A 12,165-nucleotide genomic window follows, 5' to 3' on the forward strand; every position below is an offset into this window, starting at 1 on the left:
TTTATGGAATATAATAGTGATCCTGATTTTATGGAAAAATTATAATTTGAGATGAAACATGGATCTATGTCTATGACCTTGAGACAAAGACACAGTCATATCATTAGAAAAACTCAAATTCTCTGCAGCAAAAAAAAAGCCAGGCAATCACAAAACAATGTGAAAGTCATGCTGACAGTCTTTTTTGATTATTAAGGCATGGTTCATCAACAGTATAGTTCTTAAGGACAAAGTGTCAATAAACAATACTTCATAACTGTTTTTCATCAGCTACAAGGTGCTGTTTTGGAAGACCGTAACAGACCATAGCTTGAAAAATGGTGATTGAAAATTTATCATGACAAACATTACAGCCCATGCATCTTAACTGGAAATTCTTAGTAAAACAAAGGATTGAACAACTTCAGCTGGTTATTTACCAGAGATGACACTGTGAATTTTGGTTGTTTCCTAAGCTTAACATTCCACTTTAAGGAAGAGATATGAGAAATGAAGGCAGAGAAGAGTTCAAAAGAAATGCGACAAGAGGACTTACTGTGCTCACTAAAAATCACTTTGAAAAATGCTTCCAGCTATGGAAACATCTGTGGGATAAATGTGTTACTTCAGAAGGGACTAAGACATTGAGCTAATTTTTTTTTTTTTTTACAAGCCTAATCAGATACTTTTTGATCACACCTTATACACGGGTGCTTTTAAGAAAGCAACACAAAGGTAAATATTACCTCTTGTTTATGTTTGGCACATTTTAAAATGAAATTAGGAGATCAAGAAAAAATTTTGACTCGGTTATATGTAAATTTTGTACAGAAAATTTAAGAGACTGATTTATTCATCCATGCTTGGTATTCTTATGTTTTGGTGTGAGCAATAAAATCATTACATGGGCGCAATCATTATCGCAAAGTAAACAGTAAATCATTACAATTGATTTGAGTAAAATGACAGAATAAGATGTTATTACAACGAATTACTATCAGCAATAAGGACTGCGCCTTCTAAATCAGATGTTCCTATCGCAACAATTCCAGTCACAGATCTCCTTAACGCATCACCTCCATTTATATTGCTACTGAGTAAAGTTTTATTCTTCTTTAGTACAGAAGATACAAATTTTTCATCTGATCTTGAAGGTTAGTATCCACTGTCTTTCAGTCAGTCAGAGTTAAACAATTTATTATGAAATCTGGATTTTACATAAATATCAGCTGTTTTGGTTCACATTCAAAGTAAATATCCTTTAATTTCTGGAACGGCCATTGGTAAGGAAATTATTAGAATTGATTTTTTTTTAAAGCTAGGGAAACTAATTAGTGAATTGTGATCCTAGTTTGATTGATCTTCTAGGAAGAGAGATTTTATCACAACATAAAAGATATGGAAAGTAAATTGCAGGAAAAATTAACTATGTGTCAGTGATGACCAACCTGTATCAGCACCGTGGATATAAGTTACTTAATGTGTTTTACAATTAAGCAAATTGAAATAAGTAGTTTGGTATACTTAAAAAATTTTAGGCTTATACAGTTTATTTTTACGTTTAGTATCTACAACATTAAGATTTTTTCCTATTTTTAACTTTTCCAACATTCTTTAATGTTAATGATTTAGAATTTGAATTACAAATCATTAAATATATTTATTAAAATTTTATATAAAATATTGATGTGAGAGATTAATATGCAGACTTGAATTCAGCACACCAAAATTAGTTTTGAACATTATGGAATTGAAGGAAAGTAATTTTACTGGCCTTAGTTATTGATTAAAATTGCCTTGCCAGTTTCTGAAGTTTGTTAATAGAAATTTTACCCATTAAGAGCTATTCCCAACTAGAATGTGCATGTGTATTTGTAAGTGCTTTTTAAATTTAATTAATTTTGAATGGTCAAATAAATACAATATGTTTGCCTTTTCAAATAAAGTTTGATAATAATTAATAATTTTTCTATTATGTTCTAGTGATGATGGTGAAAGATATGATTCGGATCCAGATTCTAGTTTTCCACCACCTCAGACATTAAAAAAATCAGTTACTACAAAAGAATATAAGGATACAGCTGAGAATACAGATTCACCACCAAATGTTATTGAGAGTAAAACAAGTACTCCGACAAGAAAACCGAAAACTGCAACACCTTCTAAAAAAATTGACCTAGGAGCTGCTGCAAATTATGGAAAAACACAGGTAGTTGCTTACTTTATTGTTAAAGCCTGTTATTAATTATTGCTGTGTTCTATATATGGTGTCACTAATTTGGATATACATAAGGCTGATATTCTCCATTATTTGCCATCCATTATTTCTGTTTTTGTTACCTTTTTTTCAACTCAACTTCTGTTCAGTTGAACATTTTAATGATCTTATTCTCTTTCAATTTCCAAACATTTCATTGTTATTGTGTAATAGATGTTTCAGTATAATGCCATATTTATTACTATTTACTGTTTTAATTTGCATGTATATTTTGTTAAAGGTTTTTTTGCATATGTTATATCCAGTAACTTATTTGCTCTCCAAGCAAAGTAATCAATCCATTATCCTTTCTCCCCAGTCATACCTTTTTTGTCTTTATCTGTAACCATTACTTCATGCATCAAGTTGTTTTCATAATCATGATCTAGTGATTAGAAGAGGAAAGAAGTATGGAGCAATTTAGTTTGGTATTTAGTATTGGGTTTGATTTTATTTTTTAACATCAAATTAGATGTAACATTCTGTAGTTTCATAATATATTATTAATAAATATCAATAGAATTAACTTTTTTCTGTTTGTTAATTTAAAAAATGATAAATACAGAAATTTAAAACCATAATTTTTATAAACAATAATCTTTATAAAATATATGGGTGTATATTAAATCAGGATATTATTATAAAAATTATATTAAAATGAGCTCTTATCTAAAAAAAAATTGTTTTCTTTTTTTAATGACTTTAAAACATGTTAAAATTATCTTCGGCATTTTTAAAGTTTGACTGCCTCTAAAAAGATTAGTTTTTTATATTATCTGAATTTGCAAATATTTTGAATTGCTTTCAGAGTTTAGTGTACCATTAATTCTGGTTCACGGTGTTTGGTTATTTGTACAAATAAGTTCATCAAACATATGGAAATTAGTGTCTGTGAGATCAAGGCTGCAATAGGAAAGATATATAAAGAATGATTCCAAATTGCATGAAAATCTCTTCAGAAATAATTCTATAGCCAAAAATAAGTAACAGAGTTCATATAAACATAGTTCAGAAAATGGTTTGTCAGCGACTTTAGGCTTGTGAAACATTTTTTCTGCTCCCTCTGTGAAGTTAAAATGTACTAAAATCCTTAGGGTACAAATCGAGGGGTAAATTTGGTTTTTCCTTATGATTTTTGATCTAAGAAATTGAATAAAAGTGGTCACAAACCTCTATCTCACTTATTTTTAAGAAAAAAGGTAAAACACGAAAAAGTTTTGTCGGAAAATACGTTTTTTATAGATTTGGAATAAAATAACTTTGTTAATTTACCAATTAAAAAATAAAAATTTCTAGATAACTTTGTAGAGAATTCAATTCTGAGAAGATTGATGTAAATAATATCTATTAAAATTAAACAAAAATTTGAGAAGTTCAACTTTAATAAGAAATAAAACATGAAAACTGGATCGCAAAAATGATGATTTTAAACTGAAGAATTTTCTTTAATATTTGAACAACGGTATGTAATTGAAAACAAATAGAAAACTTATCAATTACAGAAAAAGATTTAAAAAAATTAAAATCACATACATTTTGGTTTTTTTCTAAAAATGATTAAATATCAAAATGCTTCTTTGATAAAGCTGCAAGTTGCTCTGTGTGGCTGCCATTCTGTTCAGCTCGGTGAATCCATGCTAGTCAGGCATGCCTAATAGCATCATTATTATTACTAATAGCAGCTCCAGCTTCTATTATATGATGTCTCAATGCTTCTTGTGTGCCAATACAAACGGAGTAGACTAACGATTTCGTCCATTCCCAAAGAAAAAAGTTCATTGGCATGAGATTGTGAGATCAAGGTGGCGATATTTAAATGATTCATTACATCATAACAGAAGTGAGAAGGTGTGCCATTACTGAAAAATCACATCTGCACTCTATCTATATATTTGCAAGAGTTCCATCAGATTTGTTTGCAAAAAATGTGTATCTCCATTCCTATAAGTGGAGGTACCTATCTCCATTGAGCCTTGGCGATAAGAAAAAAATGGCCTATAAAATTATCACCATGTAGACTACACCACACATTAAACGAAAAAGTGGGTTGCAATGACTTGTAGCAGTCTCATGGGGATTTTCTTCTGCCCAAGTGTAAGAATATTTTTTAGGAAATCAGGATGATGTTCATATTTCCTAATTAACCATCAACAGAATTTTATCCGTTTATCAAAATCTGGTGGTAATAATTCTTGAACAAGTGTTGTATGGATTGGGTATAATTGTTGCTCCTATAACGTGCCCCACACACTTGGTTGCAAAACATGAAAGTGATGTGACAACCTTCTGGTGCTTGAGGTGGGAAATTATTGCTTCTTTAGGTTAGCATTTCTCACAAAACATTCACGACCAGCATCAGATCGTGGTTTAAGAATGCCTATTTCTCTAACTCACCTCTCTGAATTCTCAAATGTTTTATGATCTGATACTCTTCGATGTGGATAATTTTGAGGATATTCATGCGCAGCAGCCAAAATTTTTTTATTTCTTGACCATAAGCAACATATACATCAACTCTCCAAATGATAAAAATTTGTGGATCACCCATTGTGAATGACTGACCAAACAATAACAGCACAAACACTGTTCAAATGAATATTCAAATGCTAGACACTAAACTTAATTGTTGATCAGCTATTGTTGCCAACCTACAAAAAAAATAATAATATGTTTTTAGAAGTATGTTTTCAAATTTATTTTTATAATTTTTAGCATTTCTATGTAAATTGTTCTGTTTAAAATTATGTCATTACACAAATGGTCTTTACGCAAGCATGTAGGTACTGTCAAGAAATTAGTGCATATCTTTCACTCATAATGCTTTCCTCCATTCCTCTGCAGAGAAAATGTTTGTGAACATACATGTATAAATAAGTTGATTTACATGATGTTTTCAAATCCTCCTTTTTTCTTTCTATTTTTTCTGTTGCAATATTTTTTTATGTGAGTAAAGCATGCTCTTTTACAATTAATTTCTGGTGATGATACAGAATGTAAAGAAAATAATATGGGAGTTTAAAAGCTATTTAATATCTCTTTAACGTTGACTTGCAGTGATGATTCATAAATAAGAAAGAGTAACTCTTAAAGTTTATCCTGTAAGCATTCAGTGTGGGCACCTTTTGTCACACAGCACATATCCAGTTGGAAGGTGAGTTTATCCTATAGTTTAATCAGCACATCTGGAGAAATGAAAATGAGCTGCTTCAGTCCTGCGTCTCATATTGGGTAACTCATATTTATGTAGCGGAGATGTACAGATGATCCTTTGTAAAACTCCAAAGGAAAAACCACATGGGATCAGATTGGTTGATCTTGAAGACTGCCACAAACAAACTTGTTATCGGATTCATGGGGAAAATCCAACGGTTGGGGAAAATGTCATTCAACCATTCCCCTACAGAGGTATGTCAATGAGGAGATGCACCATCTTGTTGCCAAATAAAACTTTCTTGTCCACTTTGAAGTTTAGGAAAGAACAGCATATCCAAATAAGCAGTTCCGATTATGCTTACTTAAGTGAAAATGAACAACCCATAAACATGCTGTTGGGATTTTGCATAGAACATATTTAATTTTGGGGAGTCCTTTTTGCATTATAAGAGCTCATGGGGATTTTCTGACCCCCAGAAGCAAACTAGATACAAACATTTTTAATGCATTTAGATTTTCTAGGACTACAGATACATTCAACATTTTCTCCAGTTACCCTTGTTCTTCCGTACTCTTCCCCTTACACAGACATTCAGTTGTTTTCAACTTATTGTACAATTAACAAATTTATCGTCATTTGGAGGATCACAAATAAATTTTTTGCATAATGTGTGTTTAACTGTAACTATCGATTCAAATTTAGCAAACTGTAAAACACAAGGCTTTTAAATTACTTTTCTTTCAGGAGTTAATGTTAACATCAGACATGTTAACTTGATTATGTATGCCATGTCTATAAAAAAATGTTTGAAAAAACATAACAGGAATAAGACTTGGACTTGGGTTTATTGCTATGATGTGAAAACCGAGATGTAGTTGTGACAGTGGATGGGAAAGGATTGTTCCAACAAAAATGCCTTTGTGAGGCGATCAAACATGAAGGTGACATTGATGGTTTCTTTTTGACTGAAAAAGAAACCATCAATGTCACCTTCATTCAATTTTTTTAAATTTATGTAAACATATATATGTATATACATATTTATACAGCCTATGACATTCCCAGTAACATAAGGATTCCAACATGGGGTCATACATCTAAATCAGTACAGCCGTTGAGCTGCTGCGATGGAACAAGCATACATACACCATCATGAATCTGTTTTGCAGGGCCAAACAGTAAACAAGTTTCATGAAAATTTTACAGCAATGGAACAATGCAAAAAGAGGCCATGAGCTGTGGGAAAACTAAAATTTGATGTCGCAGTATGACAATGTGTCAGCTGCATGCATTACTTCTTAAATCAAATTACCTGATAAAGTACAAGACAACTGTTGTCTCACCCATCCTACTATCGAAACTTGGTTCCTGCAGACCTTTTTTTGTTTTCCAAATTGAAAGTTACCTTGAAGGGTGTTTTCAAACCATAAATGAGATTGAGGAGAATTGATTGTATTTGGGGATGGCACACTACAGGTGTGTGTTATTCCCTAAAATACACTCCAGGAAACACTCACACAAGAGATAAATATTAAAAATTACAAAACACAACTGCTGAAAAAAAAAACATTGCTGACAAATATTACTTTTTAATATAGGGTAATTGAAGAGTATGCGGTTTACAATTTTGTATATATATATATATATAAATCTATTTAAACACACACACATTTATTTATGTAGCCTATGTCATTCCCGGTAATATAAGGATTCCGACGCATGGCATAGATCTAAATCAGTTTAGCTGTTGAGCTGCTACAGTGAAAGAACATACATGCATACATACATATATAAACAATAACAGTTACACTCCTTTTTCGGCAGTCATATAAAAACACTAGATACATGAATAAAATTGATCATTTGATGTACTAAATGATAGATTTGAAAAACCTATCAGATGAATGAGTTGTTTTTGAATAACTCACTTCTCAACTTTTCATTTTGAATGATTTGGAAACCTAGTATATCATATGTGAGATATGAGTTATTCAAAAATGACTCGTCCATCTGATAGATTTTTTTAAATTTATGTAAACATATATATGTACATACATATTTATACAGCCTATGACATTCCCAGTAACATAAGGATTCCAACATGGGGTCATACATCTAAATCAGTACAGCCGTTGAGCTGCTGCGATGGAACAAACATACATACACCCTAAATACATTACACTCCTTTTTGAGCAGTCATGTAAATAAAAGAAAGGGATTACTAGTTAATATTTAGCAATGAAATTGTGGCACAGAGCGGACCAATGGTAGTTTGCCAGATAGTTGCACATTGCTTCCTCTACGACTCTCTCCAGCTAGAAGCAGTCCATTGTCAATTAATTTACAGATTATTTCATTTAGTTTCTAAGCCTAGATTATTTTTATTTATTTATTAATAAAAGAAAGGGATTATTAGTTAATATTTAGCAGTAAAATAACATGCTTACATGATCGAACATACTGCCCATCAAAACCTCATCCGATTTTTTTTTTTTTTTAAATGTTTATAAATAATAAAAAGAAGCAATACCAGAACAACAGATTAGCAATACAAGAACAGGCTCACATGATCGAACATACTGCCCATCAAAAAATCATAAGATTTTTTCATAATGTTTATAAACAATAAATAACAACAGTAATAATAATTATAAAATAAATTAATAAATTTTACTGTAATTCATTCATTAAATATCATAGCAGATTTTAAAACACGAACTATTTTAAATACAAATAAATCGATATTGAGAGTACTATCTATCGATTACACTGACAAACAAAAAAAATTTTTTTTAATGTTTCTCTAAGTCTGATACCATTTCTTGAATTGTTTTTTGCATACATTACCGATCTGTAAATACAATTTTTCTATCACTCTTAGTTTTAAATAAATTATACTTTAAAAAAAAATTATGGGAAAATATAGTTAAAATCTAAAATTTATAATTTTGCATGGCCATACCTGTGTTAGAATGATTTCACTGATATTTTTCTTTTATAAATAGCCTCAGGCACATCCCAACTAATGTTCAATAGTAATTGGCTAACATGTTAGTATTTCATTTCCCTTTATAGTGGCTTTCCATCATCAAAATGTCTTGGTGGATTTCCACCACGGTGAACATTTATTCACCGTGTTCATCACTTACATCTCTGAGGTTGTCCAAGAAAAATTCAAGATGTGAGTGGAGGAAATGTATTTTCAAAGACATATTACATCCCATAGCTCTGTATGAAGTAAGAAGTTGATTAATAATATTGTGGTAATTGTCGGATTTTTGTTTGCAGAGAACATTTTTGCAAACATCTTTAATTGAAGCCCAAGCTGGACTTTCTTCATTATTTAACATCAAATTAAATACATAGTCTTTGACCGACCTTCTTATTTGAGGACCAACAAATATTATTCCTTCTTTAATTTTTCCTTCACTTACATTCGGAAATTTCTGCCCGATGTACAAAAATCCGAGATTATCCTTTTTCGTTGTTTTTACAAAATTTTTTATTAGTTGAAGCTTGATATGGATGGGGATAAAAAATTTTTTTTGGGTTCAACTAAGGGCTCATGAATAATATTTTTCCCATTTAGAGTTGTCTCATTTCTTCTACTCTTAGGTAACATAATGTTTATCCCTAGCTCAGCTGTCCCATTTGCAAAGAAAACACATGCACTTAGTATAGCCCTACTGCACAAAATAGCTATAGCTTTCAAATTACCACATATGTTCCAGCTATGTTTTTTATAATTTATTTTTCAAGAACGTCTTTCATCACATCCTACATGTCTTTCAAATTAATACCATAAGTGATTGGTATCGAAGGATATTTGTTACTGTTGTGTATGAGAACCATTTTTAAACTATACTTGATGAATTTATGAAAAGGCACCAAATTCTTTGTCTAGTATTGTTTATTTATAGCTTACAAATTATGTTAACAGAATTAAACAATAAAAAATGAGCTATGAGGGATGAAGTTGTAAAAGTTATTTTCCAAGTTCAGTCTTTTTTTGAACATACCTTACATGTTCAATACTGGTTGGTGAGCCATAAATCTTAGCTCTTTCAAGGATAATTTTTCTGATAATCTGTTGTTACTGTTATAACAAAATATTGATCACTGTTTTCAATTGATTCCTGAAACTTGAATAATTATGGCCAGGATAAACTAAAAGAAACAAGAAGTTGTGCTACGATTATACTGATGCCAACCAGGAACATCCTTGGAAAATAAAACTCAGTTCTGGTTACTTGTTATACCTTCTGGAACATACTACCTTCTGTGACAGGGAGTTAAATTGAATTTAATGAGATGTAGCTCATTTTATTATTATCACTGAACCATGGACATGATAATAAGACCATTAATTTTAAAATATTATTATTCTCACAAGCATGAGTTTAATGAACACAGCAGAGTACAAAGGACAGAGCCCTCTGGCTTGACAGGAAGGGTGAGCAAAGTGACTCATGATCAGCTAAATATTCCCTGACCATGTCAGGAAATGCAAGTAACCATATAGCATGGGCAAAGCCGGGACTAAGCTAGTGTGTGGGGGGGGGGAGGGTACATGTGTGCGTGCATATCAGACAAAATTATAATAAGTTTACCACCAATAGTAGAGAATTTAATAATGCTTCTTACCTTATGCTTGTTGTTATATAAGAGCGCTTTCAAGGGTTTCCCTCATCATCAGTTTATAAAACATATTCTTTTTTAAAAATTACACATTCAAAATTTAAAACTTAAAATTGTAAAAATACAAAAATATGTAGTCATAAAAGTTAAAAACATTAATAGTATATTTATATGTGTCTAGCCATGCATACAGTGCTGTACTAATATATTTTCAATTTTTATTTACATTATATAAATGTGCTGTTATGTAAGGCGATTTTGACAAGAAAGTCATAATCAAATTCTGTCTGTATATTAATCAAATTAAACTTTTGTCTATACCTAAAATTATAATATTTTTCTAAAATATTTAATTTTTTTATTATTATCATATCCTTTTACAATTTCTATTATATTTAAATTTGTATCTGAATCAGTGATTGAACGTTTACTGATTATTAAATAATTCGCAAGATTAGAGAAACCTAACTTGTTGTTTTTATATGATCTAAAATGTTCTGCGAATCTTGCTCCAAATGATCTATTAGTTTTCGCAATATGAATTTTGTTACAATCATTGCTTATTATTTTATAGATACCACAAAAATTATTACGATCACTATCATTATGGATTTTTTAATGTTTTATTATATGATTGTATGGTCTATAAGGTATTTTATATTTTTTATCATTGTAAACATTAACCAAGTTTTCAATAATGTTGTTAGTATAGGAATATTTTATGTAAATATTTTCTTTATCACTTTTATTTATTTATAGGTATCAACATTGTTTCATTATTAGATTTTAATTTTTGCTTTTTATAAATTAATGACATGTTATATCCATTTTTTACTGTAATACATTTTGTAATATCTATTTCTGAATCTAATTTTTCTTTATTATTATGTGTGTAATGTATTGCTCTATTAACAGTATTTAGGACTGCAAAAGTGATAAATGGAAAGTTTCAAATGATGTGAACTGCTGTTAACCATATTGATTTAGTTAAACATAATTAATTATGACAATAGTACAATGAAAATCTTTTTATCTTTTTAAGATTATTTAATGTACATTGTTATTAATAATAGTTGGCTGGTATTAGGTTCAACTAAGCACAACTCATTAATTAGTACCCATTAATAAAAGTCAAATTGCTATTTACAAGATTCTTATACTCTGTTTATGTTTCTCTCTATTATAATTTTCACACATTTAATGACATTTTTAGTACATTTGCAGGCAGTGGTATTTTTATTAAGTTTTCTTTATAAAATTTATTTATTTTTTATTCCTGGTATTGTTTTGCTCAGTTTGGTTATGCGGTTCATATTTAATTAACTAGTAGCAGTAATTTTTTTGTTTTATTCAAAGTTTATTTTTGTGTTAGTCATTTCATTACTTGACTATATCAAATTCAGTATTTAAAAAGAATAAGAATAAAACTATTACAAATGCTTCTTATCAAACAGTTTTGATTCTGTTTCTTCTGTAAGATGATTTCTTTGGTCTGTTACATTCATGAATTTAATATGGTAGAATTTTTAACAGCAAGTTGTTGTGCTATTAGTCACTCATCAATGTCTCATTCTCATTTACTGTGGTAATTTATCTACATTGTTGTATTCATCTTTTACCAGGCCAGCCTTTTCTACAGTAATGTAGTTGTATTTACAACCTTAATAGTCAGACTAGATTAATGAAACACATTGTAGATTTCTACATTCATTAACAATTCCATTTTTTCTGTAGGAAGATTTAGTCATAATTTTTGTCAATTTTCTTTTTCATTGTGCATTAAAAGGTACTGGCAATAATGAATTAGTAAAATACTGTGTGGAAAACTTTCAGTGATAACAATCATTGCTGTAGTGATTCTGTGTTCAGTCTCATTTATTTTCTAATGACAGGAAGTTACAATCATTGAGAATTTAAAGGATGTTTTATGTGTGTATGCTTTTATCTGTATAGAATATATTAAAACTCCTTAATTGTTGTATTAAAGGTTTTTTTTTTATTCACTGACAGCTAAATATTCATTGTGTGTGTGATTAGAATATATGCTGTCAGCTTCTAGCGTAATATATTAATTTCTAAAAATAATAATACTAATAATAAATAATACTAAAATGATAATAATTGTACTAAATCATAC

The 12,165-nt window shown here is 29.9% G+C and overlaps 1 protein-coding gene across 1 annotated transcript in view; it reads left to right on the forward strand.

Moving 5' to 3' along the window:
• lqfR (clathrin interactor lqfR) overlaps positions 1-12,165 on the forward strand; it is a 90,780-nt gene that overhangs the window by 54,375 nt on the left and 24,240 nt on the right. The window contains exon 7 of the mRNA XM_075367703.1: positions 1,963-2,188. Within this exon, the coding sequence (XP_075223818.1) occupies positions 1,963-2,188 (226 nt within the window). The remainder of the gene's footprint in view (positions 1-1,962; positions 2,189-12,165) is intronic.

This window comes from Lycorma delicatula, chromosome 1 (assembly GCF_047948215.1).
Source record: "Lycorma delicatula isolate Av1 chromosome 1, ASM4794821v1, whole genome shotgun sequence".
NCBI classification, from domain to species: Eukaryota; Metazoa; Arthropoda; class Insecta; order Hemiptera; family Fulgoridae; genus Lycorma; species Lycorma delicatula.